General features: G+C 47.4%; 1 protein-coding gene across 2 annotated transcripts in view; it reads left to right on the plus strand.

Moving 5' to 3' along the window:
- The first annotated feature begins 9 nt into the window (after positions 1–9).
- The window catches only part of SMC1B (structural maintenance of chromosomes 1B), a 172,220-nt gene continuing 146,208 nt past the window's right edge, over positions 10–26,021 (plus strand). Inside the window, exons 1-4 of one of the 2 annotated variants that reach the window (XM_040345795.1) lie at positions 10–265; positions 17,163–17,351; positions 19,378–19,490; positions 19,572–19,775. In XM_040345795.1, the coding sequence (XP_040201729.1) occupies positions 157–265; positions 17,163–17,351; positions 19,378–19,490; positions 19,572–19,775 (615 nt within the window). In that variant the 5' untranslated portion in view covers positions 10–156. The remainder of the gene's footprint in view (positions 266–17,162; positions 17,352–19,377; positions 19,491–19,571; positions 19,776–26,021) is intronic. The other variant, XM_040345793.1, reaches the window with a different exon arrangement.

The following is a 26,021-nucleotide window of genomic DNA, read 5'->3' on the forward strand; positions in this document are numbered from 1 at the left end:
CCGCGCTACCGATGTCTCCGCCACTTCTCGCGAGATTTGCTTCCCCCACACAGGAGTTGCTATGCGAGTCTTCTCGCTGCCGCTCTGTGAGGGAGGTGAAGTCCGCGGGCGGGAAAAGTCTGTAACGCGAGCTGTGCGGATCGGTGACCAGAGAACATGGGCTACCTCAGTCACCTCGTCTTGCAGAACTTCAAATCGTGGAGAGGCCGCCAGGTCATAGGGCCCTTCAAACGGTTCAATTGTGTCATTGGCCCCAATGGTTCAGGTAAAAGGTTCAGCAAGCGGCCATGACAGGCCTGCGATAAAGTGACCTACTGAGGAGACATGGGAGGCCTGGCAGGGTGTGGAGCTTGTCCCTGGAAATGGTGGTTCCAGAAATCACCTCATGAGGAGGACTAGCAGGAACCCTCCTGGACCTGAAAACTCACCCAGGGCTCCATGAGGGTTTTTTTCTTTCAGACATTTGGCGGTGAAGTACAAACAAAGCCAAAACTTTTATTTTCTCCATTTGGTATTTGTAACACCACTTCCCTCGTATGGGTCACTAAGGCCGTTTTCACACGAGGCGGATCTGTCCGAGCGGAGTGCGCCTGCTCAGTGTCTGTCTCCGCATTGCAACAGAGCAGATAAGGGCACAGCCCACTTTTTTCTATGGGTGGTTGGATGGAAACGGACTGCATGTCCATTGTCATTTGAACCGACACCCTGGACGGATGAGGAACGTGTCGCCATGTTTGTTTTCAGTGGTCTTTTTCGGATCGATGCCCAGCAGAGGTTAGCAGACACATGCCCACTGACATCCACCACCCCATAGAGGACAATGGGTGGCCCGATGAGGTCCGCCTGGAAAGCGGACAGGCGGACCCGATCGGTCTGCTGGTGCACACGTGATTTCCTTCATACATTCCAACGCAGAAAAGAGTCCTGGGCCTGTTTTTGATATTTTATTAGGGCATGGTAACTTGGATTTGGTAGGGAATTATGGGATGCCCAACTTGAGAATGTCTGAAACACTGAACCAGGGACAACTTCCCCCCTATTTAGACAAAAAAAAAAAAAAGTCCTTCAAAAATGTGGCTTTCAATGCACAGTACCTGCTGCTCACTCCTGTGGGAACTGACAGAATATTGTTAGCTCAGGAAAGGCCCATTACAGGCCGGAACTCCCAGTCCCTTGACAAAAGTAGTTCAATATGAATAAACAGCATGAGTGATCCCAGCTCCACTTGCAGAAAATGCTGTTCGCCTGGCTGATCTTCCTCCCAGTCCTCCTGACTGACTTTCTGGCAAACACATATGGAAACCTCTCAGGGAAAGGTTAGCTGAAGATTTGGCACCCCGCGGTCTTCAAGAGAGACCCGCTACAGATGGCAGTCTCCCCCCTTGTGTGTCCCTGCTCTGTGCTTATCTATTTATTGTCTCTCCTTGCTCTCTCCGGGATGAATCCCTCCAGACCAGAATTCCTACGCAGCTGGCCCAAGGTAACCCCTCTTAGTAAGGGGTCCCTCAAGGGCCACCAACAGCCTCTTCCAACCTGACTCTTGCTGGAATCGCCCATGTCTATTTATGGGGTTGTCTCAGTCCCCTGCCAACCCACCTCTGGGGATTGGCTGAGGATCCATAAATATTCATGGCAACTCCTCCTAACCCCCACCCTCTAGTTCTAGAAAGTTCTCCAGACACCAGGGGGAGGCACCAGAGAGCTGCCAGGTTGAGTCGCCCTGGCCTCTAGTAACCCTGACCTGGTTCACTGATTCGGGTTATTCCTGGCCAGAATATGCTTTTACCTATTTTCCACTCCAGTAGCACACACTAGAGCAGGGGTGTCAAACTCAATTTCGTGGGCCGTATCAGCATTATGATTGCCCTCATCTCTGTAAGATTAGATGTCCAGAGCATTCCCTCCCCTTTACATTAGATGTCAAGAGTCACCCCACCATCAGAAGTTGAGTCCCCCCCCCTCTCCCTTACATCACAGTGCACCCCCTTTCCTTATGCTGCTGCTGGGAAGAAGCTGGATGCGTTGCTTGAAAGCAGAAAGTAAGGGTCTGGAGTAGGACCAGAGGAGGGCTGGAGCTCTTCTGCAGCTGCAGGAGAGGTGCGAGGGCCACATTAAATGACCTGGAGGGCCAGATTCGGCCCGCAGGCCTTGTGTTTGACACCTGTGCACTAAAGGGTAGTACATATGGAGTAGGAGCGTTATAAGCCCTATCAGTTTTTTTTTGGCCATCTGTGTCCCATTGATTAGATTTCCGTTCACTTTCTGAAATAGCCAAAACAGGAAGTGAAATGGAATCCTGGGGTGTCACCAGAACATGCTATTTTTCTAGGTACAACCCAAAATCTGGAATTTTCTTTCACTTTTGAAGACAATGGTAAACAGGACAAAGAGAGTGAGTGAAACCTCCCTTTCAGGGGGACAGACAGCAATAACAACTGACAGGTGTTCTAATCCCTCTCCATACCATCCAAAACTAAACAAAAAACATTTTAAAGTAGAGGTAAATGCAGTCACTCAAATATGATTAAAGTTGAACTAAAGGTAATTTTAGTTTTAATTTTGTGTATTGTAAGGGACAGTTTTAACCCCTGACAGTTTTTTCTTTTATTATGGTAACACTGTATTTCTGTGGTCAGGTTTAGTGCCGGTTCACACTGGGGCAACATGACTTCCAGCGCGACTTTACAAGGCAACTTGGAGACGACTTGAGCGCTACTTGGAGCGACTTCAAGACGCCTCCAGGACAGGCGACTGCCAGTGGCCAATCACATAATAATCTGCTCTGTGGGAGGGAGGGGTTTGCCTTAGAAAACTATTTTCACTTCCTTAAGGGTCCTTTCACACGTGTGGACCGTTCGTCCGTTTTTTCATATGTCCGTTTACGGACTGGAATGCTTTCCAATGGGATACCGCTAACGTCCGTTAACATCCGTCTCTGTTAAGCTCTGTTTTTTTGAACGGAAGAAAACCCTATTTTTCTTCCGTCAAAAAAACGGAACGGACGAAAAACGTATGTTAGCGGACGAGCCGTTTAACATCCGATCCGCTAACATCCGTTTTTCATCAAAATATGTAATAAAAATAAAGTTCTAACAAAAAAATAAACGTATTGAAAAACGGATGACAACTGATGAAAAACGGATGAAAAAACTGATCAACTGATGATAAAAAACTGATCTAAAAACCGGTCCGCACGTGTGAAAGGACCCTGAGGCCTTGTACTCACGGCAGGACATGTCCGATGAAAACGGTCTGCAGACCGTTTCCATCGGACATGTCTGGCCGGGGACTGCCCGGGGACTTCTGTTCGATGGCTATACACACCATCGAACAGAAGCCCGCGCGTAAACATTACGCGGGGCGTGTCCGCGGTGTCGCCGCGTCGATGACGCGGTGTCGCCGCGACAATGACGCGGCGACGTGGGCGGGCCGCCTTAAATATGCTTCCACGCATGCGTCGAAGTCATTCGACGCATGCGAGGGATGCGGGCGGCAGGACATGTACGGTAGGTCTGTACAGACGACCGTACATGTCCGGGCGGACAGGTTTCCAGCGGACTGTTTTAAAACAAGTCCGGGAAACAGTTGTCCGCTGGAAACCTGTCCGATCCGTCCCAAAATGGTCCGCTCGGGCCAACACACGGCCAAACATGTCTGCTGAAACTGGTCTGCGGACCAGTTTCAGCAGACATGTTTGGTCGTGAGTACGGGGCCTTAGAGTTGCTTCAGTAAAGACAGGGGAGATCCGACTTGGAGTCGACTTCCATTGAAATCAATGGGTACAAGTTACACCTAGAAGTCGCCTTGAAGTAGTACAGGAACCTTTTCTGAAGTTGGAGTGACTTCAGTAGTGTGCATTAAGACGGCTCTCATTCACTTCCATGTAACTTGTTATGTCGCGGTAGTGTGAACCGCCTCTTAACACTTTTGCTCTGGTCACAGTGTATAAAATAAAGAAAGATATAATAAACTTCAAAAAACTTCATATGCCTCTACTAAATACATTGGACTGTCTACTTCCAATCTGTCGCAGTCCTGCTAAAAATCGCTGATTACTAGTACAAATATATAACAAAAATGCCATAAATCTACCCCCCCCCCTTTTTAACCAAAAATATGTAGAACAATATATATTGGCCTAAACTGTTTTATGGGGATATTTATTAATTGCAAAAAGTAAGACATTTTTTTTTCTTTTTTCAAAATTGTCGCTCTTTTTTCTCTTCCGTTCATGGACGGACACAGCAGCCTTTGACCTTAGGGTATTATATGCTTCCTTCCAGGAGAGTTAGGCAGAAAACAGCACTTTAAGTGTTAACACTTTCCTCAGTACAGCTCCTCCCAGGGGGCGTGGTCCCCCGGGTACAATCCACACTCTGCCTCAGCAGCTCCAGTTTTTGTCAGGAGAGGACATGGCCTTCTGGAGTCCCTGTACTCTGGATATTTTTTTTTGTGATTTTTGTTCGCTTTTATTGTTTTGTTCCTGCATTTTTTTAATCCTGTGATTCTTCTATCAACTGCCGACTGGGTGACAGGCTGGGTCTTGACTCCTGTAGTCCCCCATGTTCGGCCATCGAGTGTGTGCCAGCCCTCAGCTCTGGGTCGTCCATGACATGCCCCGTTGCTCCAGGAGCGGCCGGGGAACTACATGTTTCAGGGCACACATATGACCGGTCTCTATGGCCTTGTCACAGTGTGTCTGGCCGACAGCCATGTCGTTTAGCGGACGTTGGTTCTGTCCGGAATGCCTCCAGCCGGTGGTCGCAGGACGGGTAAGTAGGCCCCTTGCCCTGGCAAGGGGGAATGGCTGGTGCTTCCCTGGGGAGGTCGAATGAGGGTCCGCCCTGCTTTCCTCTCTCCTTTCCCTCTCCCTCCTTCCCCATACTAGGTGGCGGCTGTGAGGGGGGGGGCCCTCCTGGGGTTCTATCGCTACCGGGGACCGTGTGTTGCGGGGTGCCGTGATTTTTTTACGTTTTGGGGTGCTGCTGTGTGTGCTGGCAGTGTGTTGTGCTGTTTCACTGGGTTTTTAAACTGCGTTTGGCCGCTATTTTGCCACGGTCGCGGTTTACATGGTCGGCGGCCATTTTCTTGTAGCCCGCATGGTGTTTTTTACCTCAGATGGCGACCATCTTAGAAAAGTCTTGGTCACGAGTGCCTGAAGTAGCGCTGCAAAAGCCCGCAAATCAATCCCTGAGGGACAGCGCAGCCAGCACTTCTCTGCACTCCTCAGCGTTTTCAGCTCACACTGCAACCGGGTGGGGTGGTGAGTTCCCTGGGGGCCCCTGCCTTCTGTTTTTGCAGCCGGGAGGTGACCGGTGGGTTGTTCTGCTTTGCAGTACTAGGGTGGATATTACAGTGGGGGGGGGAGAGATGTGGATATTACAGTGGGGGGGGGAATATTACAGTGAGGGGAGGAGAGATGTGGATATTACAGTGGGGGGGGAGAGATGTGGATATTACAGTGGGGGGGGGGGGGGGAGATGTGGATATTACAGTGGGGGGGGGAGATGTGGATATTACAGTGGGGGAGATTTTTTTTTGCCGATCCGAAAAATGATCTGATCCGTGACTCCTGATCCGAGGAACGTTCCGAACCGTGAGTTTTTTGATCCGTTGCACCCCTAGTCTCTCCTCCGTCAGTGGACCCTCCCGTGTCCAGATTGAGCAAAGCCACCACGTTGCCTGTGGAAGGGGCTCCCGCCTTTAAGGACCCCGCAGATAGGAGAGTGGAGGCTGTGGCCCGCTCCATGTTCACAGTAGTGGGTTCGGCAGTAAGAGCGGTTTTGGCCGGCACTCTGGTGTCGCAGACACTTACCGAACGGGCAAAGTGTTTGCTACAGGAGCTGGAGGCGCAAGGTGCTTCTGAGACCTGTGTGGACCTGGCTGAACAGTTGGTTCAGGGTCTGAAGTTTGTCTGTGAGTCTGCCCTGGATATGCTCCCACAGTCTGGGAAGGGCAAGGAACCTCGACGTAAGCAAGGGCCCTCCTTTACTACCCCCAATTGTTTTTTTCGCCCGCCCAGTGCAGCAGTAAAAAGTTATCAAGGTGCTAAGACTCCAGCTGCAGGGCAGAAGCGCACCTGGTACCGCAAACCTGCGGACAAACCTGCTTTCGCATGAAGGTCTGCCCCCGCCCGGGTCTCGGGTGGGGGGCCGGTTTTGAGAATTCGTGGCTCAGTGGAGGTCTCTTCTTTCCGACCGTTGGGTTTGCGAAGTTTCCTCGGGGTACAAGATAGAGTTTCTCTCTTGTCCACCAAATTGGTTTCTCTTCCGTTCATGGACGGACACAGCAGCCTTTGACCTTAGGGTTATGTCCGCTTCCTTTAGGAGAGAAAAAAAGCACTTTAAGTGTTAACAACACTTTCCTCAGTGCAGCTCCTCCCAGGGGGCGTGGTTCCCTGGTTATAACCGACACCCTGCTCTAGCAGCTCCAGTTTCTTTCTGCCTAACGTCAGAAGAGGACAGGCACTCTGGAGTCTCTGTACTCTGGAGATTTTTTTTCGCTTTTTATTATTTTGTTCCTGCATTTTGAATCCTGTGATTCTTCTATCAACAGCCGACTGGGTGACAGGCTGGGTCTTGACTCTTGTAGTCCCCCCATGTTCGGCCATCGAGCGTGTGCCGGCCCTCAGCTCAGCTCTGGGTCGTCCACGACAGGCCCCATTTCTCCAGGGGCGGCCGGGGAACTACATGTTCCAGGACACACATATGACCGGTCTCTATAGCCTTGTCACAGTGTGTCTGGCCGACCGCCAATGCCGTTAGTGGACGATGGTTCTGTCCGGGATACCTCCAGTAGGTAGTCGCAGGACGGGTAAGTAGCGGCCCCTTGCCCTGGCAAGGTGGTTTGGCTGGTGTTTTCCCTGGGGAGGTCGACTGAGGGCCCGCCCTGCTTTCCTCTCTCCCTTTTTTCTCCCTCCTTCCCCTGACTGGGTAGCGGCTGTGAGGGGGGGCCTCCTGGGGTTTCTTTATTACCAACCGGGGGCCTGTGTGTTGTGGGGGACTGTGTTTTTACTCTAGGGGGTGCTACTGTATGCTGCTGTGTAGTGTGAGGTGTTTGGTGCATCACTGGGGAATTTAAACTGCGTCACGGCCGCCATTTTGCTGTGGTCGTGGTTTACATAGCTCGGCTGCCATTTTCCTGTAGCCCGCTGGTGATTTTTACCTCAGACGGCGGCCATCTTGGAAATGTCTTGGCCTCTTGTGACAGTTTTAGCGCTGCAAAACGCTGCAAATCTTCCCTGCGGTGACAGACGCAGCACATCAGAGCACACCTCAGGTTTTCTAAAAGGTTTTTATTATCAGCCATATACACGATTACAGGAGATAACATTGCATAGAAATGACAAGTAATCACAAAAGAAAAATAGTCAGAAAATTAAAGGAGATATAAAATTCCCCCACCATACATTTCCATAACCTTCAAAATGACAGAGAACAATCCTAACATGGATTCTTCTAAAGTGCATACAGAATTTTAACCAACTTAGAACCAGTTATCTTAAATTCGCACTCCTGTCTGAAAGATTCTAAACAGTATAATTAACCATATCCTGTAAAATAGATCCAGACCACCATGCCCATCATAGAACAAAATCAGAAAAAAACAACAGAAAACTAGGGCATACAAATAAAGATAGAAAACTCCCTCTCATGTGTCATGTGTCGTTGCCTCCCCCGTCCCCACAGTTGTCATCACCATTAGTGCACAATACATCTAATACAGTACATTCAAGATCAACAGACCCTTAGAAGTCTCCAGGGTTGGTGTCCTTGGAGTCTACCCATCTACCCCAGACCTTGCGAAATTTCTTCCTGCTGCCCCTTGCCTCATAGGTCGTTTTGTACATTGTGACATTAGCATTGACCAGCCCCTTCCAAGCAGACAGAGCGAGATAATCCCTCTTTATCCAATTTAATACAATCAGTTTTCTGACATAATAGAATAGTAGTCTTAAAAAAATTCGCATATTATTACTCATGACTTCATCCTCTATAATGCCCAGGAGACATAAGAGTGGACTACATATATTTGGAAGGTCAAAAGTATCTGCAATAAACTGCGTAACCTGCGACCACACCGGACTGATCCTATTACAGTCCCACACCATATGAATAAAGGTGCCCTCTGCCACTAAGCACTTATGACAAACAGGGTTCTCTCTTCTGCCCATCTTATATAATCTGTGTGGTGTGTAATACATTTGGTGCAGGTATCGCAGTTGTATTAGTTTGTCCCTAGCAGAGATCACTGTAGGGAGGTAGGATGCCAGAACCTCCTCCCTGTGGGGTTCAGTCAGCTCTGGTATTATCTCAGTCCATCTAAGTCTCGTCTTGTCTTCCCTCGGTCGTTTCCTACCCATAAGCATAGCATAGTAGGTAGATACCAATTTAGTATGTTCAGGATCCAATAGCAATGATTCTAGCTTCGTGTTTTCCAAAACCACTATGCCTGTACCAAACTGCGCATGAGTGGCATGCACCAGTCTCGTATAGTGGAATCTCCATGTCTCAGGCACCCCTAGTTCCCCCTTCAGTTGCGCAAATGTCTTCAACTCCCCCCTATCAAACAGTTGGTGTAGATAGGCAAGGCCAAATTTGGCCCACCTATGTCCATCCTCCAGCAAAGCTATGTTGGCCAGTCTGGGATTAAACCACAACGGAGCATTAGGGGACAAGTGCAGGGGAGTATCCTGAGCATGTCTCCTACAAGTCTCAAGCACCGTCCTGGCCGATCGAAGGATCACCATTCCACCTGCCGTCGGGACCTCCCCTCTATGAAAAAAGTTCAGCAATGTCTCATAGGAGGTTGCCGCAGCTGCCTCTACCGCAACAGCGGCATTGTTCAGCTGGGGAAACATACGCCAATGAGCACACCTCAGGTTTTCAGCGCTCTCTGCAACCGGGTGGGGTGGTGACTCCCTGGGAGGCCTCTGCTTCTATTTTTGCAGCCAGGAGGTGACCGGTGGGTTGTTCTGCCTTGCAGTACACAGCGGTGGGGCAACATGGAACCTGAACCTGGTGTTTCTGTTTCGGTGAGTTATACTTTAATCCCCCTGCCCCTGCCGCATCTGTTGAAATGTCGGCTGTCCTTGAGGCGTTTCTCGCCAGGTTTGAAGCAGCTAGTGCCCAGAAGGGGGGTACAAAGCGCCCCCTCCCTGAGCCTGCTTCTGGGGATGTCTCTGACACAGACTCATTGCCTGCTGTTGCTTCAGGATCTGATTCTGTAATGGCAGATGATGCAGGCTTAACCCACACGGACTGTGAGGATGACTCTGTCTCAGGGTCAGTGAATGAGGGAATTGGCGGGGGTACCGGACCGGTCCCTTTTGGATTCCGCAAACCGCCCAGCACCGCAAAAGTATTACCCTGTATTCCATATTTGGAGCAATTGCTATGTGAGAAATGGGACACGCCACAGACAGTTTTTGTTGTTCCTAAAAACTTTGCGGTCCGTTATCCCTTTGAGGAGGCCTTTTTAAAAAAGTGGGTCTCTCCTCCATCAGTGGACCCTCCCGTGTCCAGACTGTAAAGCAACCACATTACCTGTGGAAGGGGCTCCTGCTTTTACGGACCCCACTGATAGGAGGGTGGAGGCTGTGGCCCGCTCGATGTTCACAGTTGTGGGTTCGGCTGTGAGACCGGTTGTTGCCGGGTCTCTGGTGTCGCAGACGCTAACTGAACGGGCAAAGTTGTTGCTGCAGAAGCTGGAGGAGCAGGATGCTTCCAAAACCTGCAAGGACCTGGCTGAACAATTGGTTCAGGGTCTAAAATTTGTCTGTGAGTCGGCCCTGGATACGCTTCCCTTGCTTTCCAGAGCCTCCACCTATGCGGTGGTACTACGCCGTTTTGTGTGGCTGAAATGCTGGTCTGCGGACCAATCCTCAAAGAAGGCTTTGGTGGATTTACCCTTTAAGAGTGAGCGGCTTTTTGGGGCGTCCCTGGATGACATCATTAAGGATGCCACAGGTGGTAAGAGCATACTGCTCTCACAGTCTGGGAAGAGCAAGGAGCCTCGCCGTAGGCAAGGGCCCTCTTTTACTACCCCAAAGCGTTTTTTTCGTGCGCCCAGTGCGGCGGGAAAGAATTCACAAGGTGCTAAGGCGCCCGCTGCAGGGCAGAAGCATCCTTGGTTCCGCAAGCCTAACAAACCTGCTTCCGCGTGAAGGTCTGCCCCCGCCCGTGTCTCGGGTGGGGGGCCGGCTTTGCGAATTCGCGGCTCGGTGGAGGTCTCTTCTTTCCGACCGTTGGGTTTGCGAAGTAGTTTCCTCGGGGTACAAGATAGAGTTTCTCTCTTGTTCACCGAACAGATTTTTTCCTTCCAACCTCCAGCTTCCTCCAGTTCGCCGGCAGGCTCTGTCAGGGGCTGTCCAGGATCTACTGGACAGGGGAGTGATTGTACCAGTTCCCTCGTTGGAACGGTTTCAAGGTTTTTACTCCAATCTGCTTGTAGTCCCCAAGAAGGAAGGGGTCCGTCCAATCCTGGACCTCATGGCCCTCAATTGTTTTGTCAAGGTGCAAACATTCAGGATGGAGTCGATTCGCTCGGTAATAGCAACACTCCATCAGGGGGACTTCCTGGCATCCTTGGATATCATGGACGCATACTTTCGTTCCCATTTGCACAAAGCACCAGAGGTTTCTGCTCTTTGCGATCGGGGAGGACCAGTTTCAATTTGTGGCCCTCCCGTTCGGCCTGGCCTCAGCACCACGTGTTTTCACCAAGGTGCTTGCCCCGATCCTAGCCCTGCTGAGGCAGCGCGGGATCGTTATCGTAGGATATCTGGACGACCTTCTCCTGAGGGCTTCCTCAAGCTCAGAGTTAAAGGAGGACGTGTCTATCACGTGTCAGACTCTCCAAGAGTTCGGCTGGCTTCTGAATATCCAGAAGTCAGTGTTGGTTCCGTCTTTGCGTCTTGAATACCTAGGACTAGTCCTGGATTCCGCGGCGGCGGCGAGGGTTTTTATCCCACCAGAATAACTCCAGCCACTGGATTCTGCGGTGCAGCAGTTGTTGACCCAAAAGTGGTCGTCTCTTCGATTCTGCATGAGAGTTCTGGGTCTGATGGTGGCCTCTTTCGTGGCAGTTCCTAATGCCCAATTTCACACCAGGGAACTACAGAAGGAGATTCTGTTACGTTGGCACAAGCTCCCGTCTTCTCTGGATTACCAGATTCAGTTGAGTTAATTGGTCAAGTCTTCCCTGGTGTGGTGGCTGACGTCTCCGGTGCTTCGGACCGGGAAGTCGTTTCTGTCGTGCCAATGGACTGTGGTCACAACGGATGCCAGCATCTCCGGTTGGGTGGGGGGGGGGCGTTTGGGGCATCCAGTCATCCCAGGAGCGCTGGACTCAGGAGGAGTCCTGCCTTCCAATCAATGTACTGGAGCTCAGAGCAATCAAGCTGTGCCTTGCCAGGTGGTCCCTGGATCTGCAGGGCCGACCGGTCAGGATCCAGTCCGACAACGCCACGGCCATGGCGTACGTCAATCATCAAGGAGGCACACGAAGCTCGGCTGCAGCGCTGGAAGTAGCGCAATCCTTCGGTGGGCCGAAAGGTCCGTTTCGGTTCTGTCGGCCGTGTATATTCCAGGAGTTCAGAATTGGCAAGCCGACTACCTAAGTCGCCAAACACTGGACCAAGGAGAGTGGTCACTCCACCCGGAGGTGTTTCGGAGTCTGTGCCGAAAGTGGGGCACTCCAGTCGTGGACCTCCTAGCGCCCCGTCTCCATCGGAAGGTGCCACGGTTCGTGGCCAGGTCAAAGGACCCGTGGGCGAACGCGTCAGATGCGCTGGTGGCACCTTGGGGTCACTATCGCCTGATTTACGCCTTCCCTCCTCTGAAGCTTCTTCCTCGTCTGCTGCGCAGAGTGGAAGCCGAGGGAATTCCGACTATCTTGATCGCCCCAGATTGGCCGCGCCACTCCTGGTGCGTCTGGTGACGGACGCCCCCTGGTGTCTACCCCTGAGGGAAGATCTTCTGTCGCAGGGTCCGATCTTCCACCCTGCTTTACAGTCGCTGGCTTTAACGGCGTGGCTGTTGAGAGCCAGGTACTGAAGGACCGAGGCCTATCGGGCTCGGTGGTTTCTACCATGCTGCGTGCACGGAAGTCTACTTCACGAAGGATTTACCATCGTACGTGGAAAGCCTACATCTCTATGTGTGAGGAGATGAAGTGGCACCCTCGTACATACGTGGTGTCCAGGATTCTGCTGTTTTACAGCGGAGAGTGGATCAGGCTCTCGCCTTGAGTTAAGAGTCAGATTTTGGCTCTGGCCGCTTACTTTCAGCGCCCCTTGGCGGCGCACTCCCTGGTGCGTACGTTTGTGCAGGGGGTCAGGCATGTGGCTCCTCCTGTGCGTCCTCCACTGCCCCCGTGGGACCTGAATTTAGTCCTCTCGGTGCTTCAAGAAGCTCCCTTTGAGGACATTCGAAAGATCCCTTTGTTGACTCTGTCACAGAAGGTGTTTTTTCTGGTGGCAATTACCTCGATCAGACGAGTGTCTGAACTGGCGGCCTTGTCCTGCAAGGCTCCCTACTTGGTCATCCATGAGGATAAGGTGGTGCTGCGGCCGCAGCCGTCTTTTCTCCCAAAGGTTGTTTCGGCTTTTCACATTAATGAGGACATTGTGTTGCCATCCTTATGTCCTCGGTCAAAAAACCCGAAGGAGGCCGTTTTACATTCCCTGGATGTGGTTCGGGCCCTACGTGTGTACTTATCGGCTACGGCTCCGTTCCGAAAGTCGGACTCACTGTTCGTGTCTGTGAATGGTCCTAAAAAAGGTCTGGCGGTCTCGTCGGCCACCATTTCTAGGTGGATCAGACAGGTTGTGATTCAGGCCTATGCCCTGAAGGGGCGGGCGCCTCCCTTTCGGGTTATGGCGCATTCGACCAGGGCGATCGGTGCCTCTTGGGCTTTCCGTCATCAAGCCTCTGTGTTACAGGTGTGTAAGGCAGTGACCTGGTCGTCAATCCACACCTTCTCAAACTTTTACAAGGTGGATGTGAGTGCGTCTTCGGATGCCTCCTTCGGCCGCAAGGTGTTACAGTTTAAGGTTGGAGTTCCTCCGTTGAGAAACTCCGGTTTTGTTGGGGTGTAGCTTGGTTTGCTGTGTTTTTCCCACCCCTCAAATTTTTTGACACTGCTTGGGGACGTCCCTAAGGTCAAAGGCTGCTGTGTCCGTCCATGAACGGAAGAGAAAATAGGATTTTTGTACTCACCGTAAAATCGATTTCTTTGAGTTCATGGACGGACACAGCACCCACCCCTCCTTTTTGTTTGTACTGCTTGTTACGAACTGGAGCTGCTGAGGCAGAGTGTGGGTTGTACCCGGGGGACCACGCCCCCTGGGAGGAGCTGTACTAAGGAAAGTGTTGTTAACACTTAAAGTGCTGTTTTTCTGCCTAACTCTCCTGGAAGGAAGGATATAATACCCTAAGGTCAAAGGCTGCTGTGTCCGTCCATGAACTCAGAGAAATGGATTTTAAGGTGAGTACAAAAATCCTTTTTTTGTTTATAGCAGGAAAAAAAACACAGAGGTAATCAAATACCACCAAAAAAAAGCTCTATTAGTGGGGGGGGGTGACATAAATGTTGTTTTTGTTCAGTGTCGCATGACCACGCAATTGCCAGTTAAAGCGTTGCAGCGCCGTATATCGCAAAAATTGGCCTGGTCAATAAGGGGGAAAATCCTTCCGGTCCTTAAAGGGATGTAAAGGTACAATTTATTTTTTTCCTAAATAGCTTCCTTTACCTTAGTGAAGTCCTCCTTCACTTACCTCATCCTTCCATTTTGCTTTTAAATGTCCTTATTTCTTCTGAGAAATCCTCACTTCCTGTTCTTCTGTCTGTAACTCCACACAGTAATGTGAGGCTTTCTCCCTGGTGTGGAGTGTCGTGCTTGCCCCCTTCCTTAGACTACAGGAGAGTCAGAACACGCTTTATGTTGCAGATAGAGAAAGTGGCTCTGCCATCCTGGGTGGACGTCATATGACGTCCTCGGGCCGCTAGGAGCCACGCACGCGTGCCCGCTGCGTCTGCCGGGTGCCCAAGATCGCCAGTTACAGAGCCAGGGATGTGGATCTCAGTGTGTAAACACCGAGATCCACGTCCTGTCAGGGAGAGTAGACCGATGGTGTGTCCCTTGTACAAAGGGACACCGATTGGTCACCTCCCCAGTCAGTCCCCTCCCCTTACAGTTAGAATCACTCCCTAGGGCACACATTTAACCCCTTGATCGCCCCCTAGTGTTAACCCCTTCCCTGCCAATCACATTTATACAGTAATCAGTGCATATTTATAGCACTGTTCGCTGTATAAATCTGAATGGTCCCAAAATAGTGTCAAAAGTGTCCGACCTGTCTGTCGCAATATCGCAGTCCTGCCAAAAATTGCAGATAACCACCATTGCTAGTAAAAAAATAAAATAAAAAAAGTCATCATTTCTTTTTTTGTTTATAGCGCAAAAAATAAAAACCGCAATTTTGTTAGGGAGCCATGTCGCACGACTGCACAATTGTCATTCAACTGAGTCTGATGTATTGATGTCAGAGCTAGCAGCAAATGCAGGAATGTATATGTATATCAAACATATATGACCTATGTGGTTGAATGCTTGTAGACACCTATATGAGCTTGTTGGATATTCCATTCCAAAGCTGTATACAGTAAAACCTTGGATTGCGAGCATAATTCGTTCCAGAAACATGCTTGTAATCCAAAGCACTTGTATATCAAAGTGAATTTCCTTATAAGAAATAATGGAAACGCAAATAATTTGTCCTGCCTGATGCTGTCTCTTTGCTGTTTGCAGAGTGATGTTTTCATTAGTAATCAGCTGATGTACTTGCAGTGATCTAATGAAGCAAGTTGCAGGGACTGCTTCTCTTTAGAAAGTGATTGACCATTTGAGAGTATTTCACCAAAATGAAATTTTCTTTGCACAGGATGCCTAAAATCTGACTTGTGCAGACTTCTGGGAAAATCACTAAGCCAATCACACAAGCAGGAAATGCCATTTCCGAGTGTGTTCCATACCGGTGTACAGAATAACTCCAGGTTGCCATATTGTATTGAAATTTGCAAAAAAATTACAACGCTTGCAGAAAAGGAAAGATTTTTTTTTAAAATTACATTCAATTACAATATAGTTTGTAGCAATTGTATACTATTCTTTATTTTTTGCTATTTTTGTCATCACAAAAGTGGTGTTATTCTTTAACCACTTCAATACCGGGCATTTTCACCCCCTTCCTGCCCAGGCCAATTTTCAGCTTTTAGCACTGTCACGCTTTGTACAACAAAATTTGTTAAAACTCCTGCAATGTACATTGATCACCCACAGGGGAATTTTTCTTTTTCACAACATAAAATAGAGTTGCTCTTTTGAAGTCAATGTAAACCTGGAAGTTATCGTTTTTTTTGGTTCGATTTAATGTCTTTCTGCCTGGGATTCACTCTATGGCCCCTTTCACACGAGCGGATAGAATTCAGCCTTTAGCTGCAGATAGATGAAGTTATCTACCGCACCTAAACTCACACAATGCTTTCCTATGACCCCATTCACACACTGCATTTAGCAACGGTTTAGTTACATGGGGTTTTGTGGGGTTAGAAAAAATGTATTTGACTGGGTCCAGGACTGATTTAGCGCACCTATCAGCACATAACCGCAAATAATCGCAGTGTAATATTTCACCTGCGGATAGCAGTGGCAACGAGGAAAGAAAAACAGGAAGCACATCAGAAATGGCAAGAATGTTCCACTGCATGTAAACGCTGTTAATCGCAATGTACAACTGCAGGTGATCGCTGTGCCTGGAGTCTTGGAATTTCAAAATAACAAAACATGCTTTTAACAGCGGCAGAACAGCTGCCCGTGTGAACGAGCCCTATGTCATACGAGTAGTCTTCAAATATGGTTTTATCTTTTTCTGGCACTTTATTCCTACTCCGTGGACCTGAGCAAGTGTTTAGCTACTTTGTTTTGAATTCAGTTAGGGTGTGTAGTCTATGCTAGTGTCCATTTTCTTGTTTTTAAATGCAATAAAAAGAATTTAATAAAAAGTAAACTTGGAATTCTACTTTAAAACCTAAAAAAAATAAGTTTGGGTATTAGATACTGTATTTTTTGATCCATAAGGCACACCTAGGTTTTAAAGGAGGAAAACAAGAAAAAAAATATTCTGTACCAAATGGTGTATTAAAATATTTTCCAGTGCGAATGAAATGCAGCCTTACCATTGGCATAAATGCAGCCTGACCATTGCCAAAAAAAATGCATGGTGACTATTGCCATAAACGCAGCCTGACCATTGCCAACAAAAATGAAGAGTAACCATTGCTATAAGTGCAGCTTGACCATTGCCATAAGTGCAGCTTGACCATTGCCATAAGTGCAGCTTTAACCATTGCCATAAGTGCAGCTTTAACCATTGCAATAAGTGCAGCTTGACCATTGCCATAAGTGCAGCTTGACCATTGCCATAAGTGCAGCTTGATCGTTGCCATAAGCGCAGCTTGACCATTGCCATAACCGCAGCTTGACCATTGCTATAAGTGCAGCTTGACCGTTGCCATAAGTGCAGCTTGACCGTTGCCAAAAGGGCAGCATGATCATTGCCATAAGTGCAGCTTGACCATTGCCATAAGCGCAACTTGACCATTGCCATAAATGCAGAGTAACCATTGTCATAAATGCAGTTTGACCATTGCCACAAACAGCCTTACCTGATGTTATCCCATCCACCTGACAGAAGACAGTGGCCGAATTCTTTGTTTTCTGTCTCAGGAACAGTGTCAGGCCCAGCCTGGTAATCGGCTGGTGCCAACGGGGGGATTGGATGTCTGTCCCCCGCTCTCCTGCCTCTCTTCCAGTGGTGGCGGCGGGGGGCGTTGCCACATAAGACGCAGAGACATTTTCCCCCATATTTCTGGGGGGAAATAAAGTGCGTCTTATGGTGTGGAAAATACAGTACATATGCTTTAATCCTTCCCACAGACTGACCCAACATAAACATTACTGCTGCATGTAGAAGTGCTGGTTTATTTGGAACACATTTCCTATAAAGATTCTGCTATTTTACAGTTTGATATATATATATATATATACTGTATCACTAATATATACACACACTCTTACACTTTTTTTTTTTTCCCCCTAGGAAAATCAAATTTAATGGATGCACTTAGTTTTGTGATGGGTGAGAGAACGTCTAATTTAAGAGTGAAGAGTGTTCGAGAGCTTATTAGCGGAGCTAATGTAGGGCGGCCTGTCTCTTCTACTGCCAGCGTGCACTTGGTTTATTGTGATGAGACTGGAGAGGAAAAGACATTTTCGAGGATGATTTTAGGTATGAAAACTAATATTACTGATGTAATATTTAATGCAACAAGAGTATTGTTTGCTATTTTTGCATTTACTAGTTAGAAATTCTAAAATCTGGTAATGGAACTACTAAAAAAAAATCCTTGGTTGTTAACCAACTTTTATTAAATGCTCCCATCCTCTCTGCACCTTTATAATAATTGTGCCTGTGTTCTTTTTTTTTTTTGTGTGTGTGTATATGTTTGGGGGTTATAAGGAATTTTCTAGCAAAAAATCTGGATTTTTAACTTGCAAGCAACAAATGTCAGAAATAGGCTTAGGCATGAAAGGGTTCAAATGTCTTAATACCTGCAATTGAGGTGTTGATTTTCATGCCATTAACACTTCTTTATGCAGTTTTTAAACCAACAAATCCTTTTGATGTATTTTCTTCATGCTTGCAGGTGGGTGCGCAGCTTCTTCATCATGTGATCTATGTCTGGCTCTTACAGCGGTCACATGATCAGAGGCCTGCGCTACTGTTATCGCAGGCTGTCAGTTTGCTGGAAACCCCTTTAGCACATAACCTCAGGCCGCTGTGCACACAAGTGTAGCAAATGGACATTAAAGCAGGGGTTCACCCCAAAAAATAACTTTAACATTACATTCAGCCGAGTTGTGATAACGACATTAGGCTGTTTTTTTTTAAATCCTTGCCGTACATACCGTTTTATCTACATTTTCACCGCGGCTTCCGGGTATGTAGTCTGCGGGACTGGGCGTTCCTAATTGATTGACATGCTTCCGACCGGCGCATACATCGTGTCACGAGTTGCCGAACGTCGGTGCGCAGGCGCCGTATAGAGCCGACTCGCAGTCTGGCTTCTTTCGGCAACTCGTGACGCGCTGTATGCGCCGGTCGGAAGCATGTCAATCAATTAGGAATGCCCAGTCCCGCAGATTACATACCCAGAAACCGCGGTGAAAATGTAGATAAAACGGTATGTACGGCAAGGATTTTAAAAAAAAACTGCCTAATGTCATTAGCACAACTCGGCTGAATGTAATGTTAAAAAAAATTTTTGGGGCGAACCCCCGCTTTAAAGACCACTATTCCTGCAATTGCGTATATTCGTTGTGTGGTCGGCAAGAGGTTAATAATAATAATGTTTAAATACAATTTTATATATATATATATATATATAATTTTTTTTTGTGCCATATTTAAAGGAGAAATAGGGGCAAAGCTATTTTGGCCATACTTCTCGTGGCTTATATTTACCCGGCTATTGTCATTTGTCTGAATGTCAGAATCCATTCACATGCCTGACCAGCAGCTGGCTTGGCCTCTCAGCGTGCTGTTGAGAACCTGAGCCAGGCAGTGAGTGCTGTAGGAGCACAGCAGAGAGCCGTTGACGTCACTGAAGACCTGATAACTGAGCGATCAGTGGTCTTTGATTTCTCAGTTCTTGGTCTTAGAGGTGGCAGGGGACATATGTCGCTTCCACCTAGGTGAGTATAATTTTTATTTAAATCTCACACTCTTATAAGGTCCCCATAACTACAACTTCCTGTCATTTGGGATGATGGCACTCTAAGACGACCCCTTACCTGTTCAGCAGTCCTCCACTGCCTATTCTTCCAAGTGCCCCCATAGAAAGCCCTGTGCTATGGGGGCACACGTGCAGATACACTCCTGAGCCAGGCTTTGTGCATCTATAGACACAGTGCCATCAAAACCTGTGCTCCCTTCTCACAGGTTTTCACTGATGGCAGCAGGAGCCTATGGCTCTCATTGCTTTCAGTGAAGCTCATGAATCTAAGAAGAGAGAAGAGCATGCCTGCCAGCAGGGGCAGCTGGACCATGAGTGGTCTCATGTAAGTGTTATTGGGGGGTTGGATGGGCAGAAAAAGTAGTGACTTTTTTTTACATTTTTAATACAGGGAATTCATTAAGGTAAAGAAAACCTTTTGCCATTATAACCACTTTAATCACTAGAAGCTGTGGGAAGTAAACAGTTTATGCTTCCACAACTGACCTTTTTGTGCTTTATATTTAACAAAATTGCCAGGGGGCGCTACAGAATATCGACTTAATGACACACCAATAGGACGTTCAGCGTATGTTCTGGAGCTTGAAAAAATTGGAATAATTTCAAAGGCCAGAAATTGTCTCATATTTCAGGTAAATCAATGTATTCTGCCTGATGTTAAATATCAAAGTTGTTTATAGGAGCAGATATTTGATTTGTCTGTTTTTCACCAGGGTGAGGTGGAATCCATTGCAGTGAAGAAACCTAAAGAAAGAACCCAACTTTTTGAACAAATAAGCAACTCATCAGAACTAGCAGAAGAGTATGAGCAAAAGAAAAAAAAAATGTTACAGGCTGAGGAAGATGCACAGTTCTGCTATAATAAGAGGAAAAATGTGGCATTTGAAAGAAAGCATGCCAAGATAGAGAAGGAAGAGGTCAGTGCTGGCTGAGTGTCTTTTAAAGATGAGCAAACCTTTCCAAAAAAAGAGGGATGTGTGTGATCTACCCACTTCCCTGAAACAGGCATCAGGACCTTCTTGTGTCTTTCTTGCAGACTGGGTCAATGAATTAATGTAGTTATTGAATTTTCTTAGTAAAGGCAAGGCCTGAATAGAGGAATTTTCACGTTAAACTGTTGTTAATCCATTCATGGCCAGGGGTCTCACAAGCAATGTTGGTATTTACTGTGCCATTTTTTTATTTATTTTTTAAGTAGGTTACAGTGGAGATATGGTGCAGTCAAGGCTAAATAAGGGATCGGGTCCAATAGATGTATTTTCTGTAGAGATAGCTTTTACTAACATCATTTGGCAGGGTTCTCAGCAGGGCTGTGGAGTCGGTAGATAAATGTTCCGACTCCTCAGTTTTATGTACTTCCGACTCCGACTCCGATGTATTAATATGCAAATGTATTTTATACATTCCTTGAGGGAAAGAAACGCAACCTACCACAGGACTACTGGCTTGGAAGCCAACAGTCTACTGTATTGCACAGTTTAAGCAAAAGACAAACACAATGAAAACAACGTTTTATTAATTTTTTTTTTATTAATCAATCAAGTGGCTGGATAGTAGCAGCAGGCATAAACATCAGGAACAGGATCTTTACCAGTTCAAAAATACAAACCACATTATTTGGTTGTTTTAGAACACAAACAAAGCTTATCTATAATGAACCAAAAACAAAATCTGTAAAACCTAGAAATGGTTTATATTAATCTTGAAATGTAGTTATAGGCTTAGCAAATGCAAATCAATTCAATGTAGAGTTCTAAGGAAGAGAATTGCCTCTGCCAGATCCTCTTTCATAGAGGCTCTTAAGTCAGACTTTATTATTTTTAGGGCTGAAAATAATCTTTCGACACTGACTTGGGTGGGTGGCATTGCAGTAACTATTCTGGCCACATCACTAACGATCTCTGGATAAACAAGGATGGCTTCTTCAACAGTAAGTTTTGATGAGCGATCATAATTTTCAACTTCTTTTAGTGCTTTATAAAACTCCTGTTGGAATTTTTTTATTTGGACACTTACTGGTTCTCTAACATGCGTTCCCTGTAAAAGCAGAACACAACACTATGGAAAGTATAAGTATTGCAGCTCCTAATTGTGCGTTGCGTGCCATATAGTGAAGCACATGAAAAGCATGCTTCTTCACGGTCACTTAACGTGTTCGTTTTGCGGTTACGTGAGGCACTGCATGCATTGGTCTTTATTATTACAGTAGAGAAGTCATTAATTATAACTTTTTGTGAATTGGGACATTTAAACTTGCTTTTTTTTTTTTTATTCCAATCTAAATTTAGTAGGAGTCGGTCGGTGCATTGTTTGCCGACTCCGACTCCAGGTACCCAAAATTTCCCCCGACTCCGACTCCGACTCCACAGCCCTGGTTCTCAGGATAGACAACCTTTTTAAAGTAAAAGAGAAAGGCACGCTTGATCAGGATTGGTCATAATATGGCCTTCGGGTCTTCTTGGTTCTCCCACGGTTTATCTACACTAAGGAGGGGATTGTGTGTCGCAGTGCAACATGTACACTATGGCCCAGATTCACAGAGGAGATACGACGGCGTATCTGGAGATACGCCGTCGTATCTTTGAGTCTGGCCGGTCGTATCTATGCGCCTGATTCATAGAATCAGTTACGCATAGATTTCTATTAGATCCGACCGGCGTAAGTCTCTTACGCCGTCGGATCTTAACTGCATATTTACGCTGGCCGCTAGGGGCGTGTACGCTGATTTACGCCTAGAATATGTAAATCAGCTAGATACGCGAATTCACGAACGTACGCCCGGCCGACGCAGTACATTTACGCCGTTTACGTTAGGCTTTTCCCGGCGTAAAGTTACCCCTGCTATATGAGGCGTATATGCGGCGCACCAATGTTAAGTATGGCCGTTGTTCCCGCGATGAAATTTGAAAAATGTACGTCGTTTGCGCAAGTCGTCCGTGAATGTGGCTGGACGTCATTTACGTTCACGTCGAAACCAGTACGTCCTTGCGGCGTACTTTGGAGCAATGCACACTGGGAAATTCCTGAAAAACTTCAATCACGTCGGGTCAGGGTTAATTTACATAACACACGCCCACCTCTTCACAATTTAAATTAGGCGGGCTTTCGCCGGCCTATTTATGCTACGCCGCCGCAACTTTCTTTTAAGAATACAGCACTTGCCTGTAAAAGTTGCGGAGGCGTAACGTAAATAGGATACGTTACGCCCGCACAAAAATACGCCATTCTACGTGAATCTACCCCTCAATGGTTGCGACCAATTGTTCACGGTACCAACAACTTAGTCTCGAGTTAATACATACAATAATGGAGGATGTTGTTTTATGCCTTTATTGAGAGATTCTGATTGATATGCACAATGTTTGTCAAGAAAGCCTTTTTGTTCAATAAAAGCATTTGTTTAAGAAAAAAAGAGAAAGGCACCGGACTCCGTTCTGATCAGCAGGATATTCACTCACAGATCCCCTGCTAATCAGAGCAGAGCGGGTATATGACAGGTCTGTGTCCATTCAGTTTCTGCAGAGTGCCCTATGGGCGACTCTACTAAAAGGTTACACCTGACTACTTCCGATCCAATCTGCCTATATGGAGAACGAATCCCCTTTCATTTCTTTTTAGTGGTCCGGTTCAGATCACAGGTAGGCACACGTTTGTTTACACCCTCCGGTCCATAGGGATGAATGGATCGTTTGATCAGGTCCACCTGAAAACTGACAGGCGGATCTGATCATCATTGAGCGCATCGAGGCTCTTGGGTAATGACTGCGCTCTCAATAAGCATTTTTATAAATACCGTATTTATCGGCGTATAACGCGCACTTTTTCATCTTGAAAATAATGTGGAAAAAGCATGTGCGCGTTATACGCCGATATGCGCGGTATACGCTGATATGCATTTACCAAAAACCCATTGTACATTCTTTACAACATTGTACATACTGTAATCCTCTTCGGAGACACCGTCGGAACCGGTGTGATGTGCGGGTCAGCCTGTGTGATGTGCGGGTCTCGGGCGCTCGAACTCCGGCAGCCATCCCCCCCACTGCAGTGCTGTAATCAGCATCGGAGACCGCATCGGAGACACCGTCGGAGCCTGGGTGATGTGCGGGACTCGATCCCCAGATCTCAGGCAGCCTTCGCCCACTTCAGTGCTGTGATCAACGTCGGACATGGCCTGGGTTCTGTGCGGGTCTCAGGCTGCAGTGGACAGAGGAAGCTTCCTGCTCCAAGTCTCGCGGTAGTCAGCGTTACTTTCACACCGTGCAGAGGGTTACCATGGTTACGCTGACTACCGCGAGACTCAGAGCCTCTGGAATCTGACAGGAATCTGCTTCAGTAAGAAGGTACAAATCCCTCAAAATTAAAGGGTTAATAGGGGGGGGGTGTTTGAGCATTGTCCAAGCATTGAATTCATTAACTCCAATAAAAAAATAAAAATAAATGAACTGAAATGTTTAAAAATAAAACAACCTGCAAGCACTAAATAAATAAATCCCCAAAATAATTCCAAAATAATACCATACCATATTCAAAGTTCTTTATTTAAAATTTTGTTTTTTTTCCTGAAACTTCCCTTTTAAAATTAGGTACGCGTTATACGCCGATAAATACGGTAAATAATAAATAAATGGTCATGTGAAAGGGGCCAGAGAGTGGCAAACTGTAGTTTGTCACAGTGAAAGTCTTAGGATAAAAACCAATGTGTTTCAAGTGTTATGCGGAAGGCCCTCTTCATTGAGACTAAAATGTCTTGTCTTGCTAAATTTTAGCCCTAATTAAGTGGGTCTGTATAACTCCTAAAATGCATTGGCTGCTTTAATTACATTTATATATTATAATTTTATTTTATAATCTATATTATATGGTTGGAGATTAGATGCTCATAACACTGCATCAATGGCATGTTACTAAAAATTAATGTAATAGATAAGCTTATACAATTGTAAATGTTTTTAACCTTATACTATTAAAAAGAAAAGCTTTATACACTTAACAAGACCAGTGAGCTCTGGTCTCTGTTTTATAGCTGACCACAAATCTAGTCCATGAGCAGAAGGGTGGTGGGATGGATGTTTTTTGTTTTTAGAGTCTCTTGGGATATTGATCAAATATTACAAAGGAAATTGATGCAATATTTGTGCCTATAAAATTCTGAGTGCCAGTGAAATGATTATGTACATAATACTCTGCCTGTGTGCTGACCCTACGATAGGGTTGTCCCGATACCACTTTTTTAAGACAGAGTACAAGTACTGATACTTTTTTTCAAGTACTCGCTGATACCGAATACCAATACTTTTTTTACAATCTCATGTGACAGCAGCACGTCAGTATTTTTTTTTTTAATCTTTAACAATTTGTTTTTAATTTTCTCTTCCGTTCATGGACGGACACAGCAGCCTTTGACCTTAGGGTTATATCCGCTTCCTTCCAGGAGAGTTAGGCAGAAAAAAAGCACTTTAAGTGTTAACACTTTCCTCAGTGCAGCTCCTCCCAGGGGGCGTTTTTCCCCGGGTATAACCCACACCCTGCTCTAGCAGCTCTCCAGTTTTTTTCTGCCTAATTGTCAGGAGAGAACAGGCACTCTGGAGTCCCTGTACTCTGGAATTTTTCTGAGATTTTTTCGCTTTTTATTATTTTGTTCCTGCCTTTTTATTGAATCCTGTGATTCTTCTATCAACAGCCGACTGGGTGACAGGCTGCGTCTTGACTCTTGTAGTCCCCCCATGTTCGGCCATCGAGCGTATGCCGGCCCTCAGCTTAGCTCTGGGTCGTCTACGACAGGCCCTATTGCTCCAAGGGGCGGCCAGGGAACTACATGTTCCAGGATACACATATGACCGGTCTCTATGGCCTTGTCACAGTGTATCTGGCCGACAGCCATGCCGTTAGTGGACGTTGGTTCTGTCCGGGATGCCTCCAGCCGGTGGTCGCAGGACGGGTAAGTAGTATCCCCCTTGCCTCTGCGGGGTGGTTTCGGCTGGTGCATTCATGGGAGGTCGTTTGAGGGTTCGCCCTGCTTTCCTCTCTCCCTTTCCTCTCCCTCTTTCCCCGTTTCTGGGTGACGGCCATGAGTGGGGTGCCCGCTTGGGGGGCTCAGTCTGACCTGGGGGTTGCGGCTGCTGTGGGTGCTGTTTTAGTGCCTTGTGTACTGCCATGTGTGCGGGGGGGGGGGGGTCCCGTGGGCCTATATGTTTTTTTCCGTGTGTCACTGGGGCTTCTCTGTACATGTTTTTTTTTAAAAACACCGTTTTTGGCGCCATTTTGCTGCTGACCGGCTGTGTTATATGGTGCAGTAGTAATTACGGCGGCCATTTTCTCGGAGCCCGCAGGCTGTTTTTTTCCAAGTCGGCGGCTATCTTGGTACAGCTCTTGGCCTCTTGTGCCTAGGATGACGGCGCTGACGGGTCATGCACACTTTACTATGGATGGCGCAGCACAGGCAGCGTTTTTGGCTCTCAGCAGCGGCGGTCTGGTCGGACGGTGAGTCCTCCGGGGGGGGGGGGTTTCCCTGCTCTCTGTAGCGGCTGGGGGGATGTCCTGTGAAGCCTGGCAGTACTAGGGTGGCTGTTGCAGTGACTCTCACTGACACGCTGGTATTAACCCTTAGTGTCCCTGTTCCTGTGGCCTCCATGGATGCTGTGGTGGCAGTCCCTGAGGCGTTTGGGTCAAGATGGAAGTGTTGGGGGAATATGGGGGGTTACAAAGCGTCCCCCCCCCTCTGCCTTCTTCTGGGATGTTTTTTCTGACAGGGAATCAGGCCTCGCTGAGGCGTCCGGCTCTGGTTCCGTTTTGTCAGTTGCTGCAGGCCAAAGCCCACACAGACTGTGAGGATGACCCTGTTTCAGGGTCAGCACATGATTGTGCTTTTGGTGGGGCTCTTGACACTGCGGTGTGGGTTGCTCAAGCACTTAAGGATTCGGCGGAGGCATCAGAGGTGTCAGTCCCTTTTGGGTTCAGTAAGCCGCCCCGCACCGCAATAAGTGTTTTCCTTGTATTCCATGTCTGGAATGTTATGCAGGGAATGGGATCGGTCGCAGGAAGTTTTTGCAGTACAAGATACTTTGCGGTCCGTTCCCCTTTTTGAGGAGGATTTCCTATAACAGTGGTGTCTCCTCCGTCAGTGGGCCTCCCTGTGTCCAGGCTGGGAAGCTTGTTTTGGA

This window comes from Rana temporaria, chromosome 3 (assembly GCF_905171775.1).
Source record: "Rana temporaria chromosome 3, aRanTem1.1, whole genome shotgun sequence".
NCBI classification, from domain to species: Eukaryota; Metazoa; Chordata; class Amphibia; order Anura; family Ranidae; genus Rana; species Rana temporaria.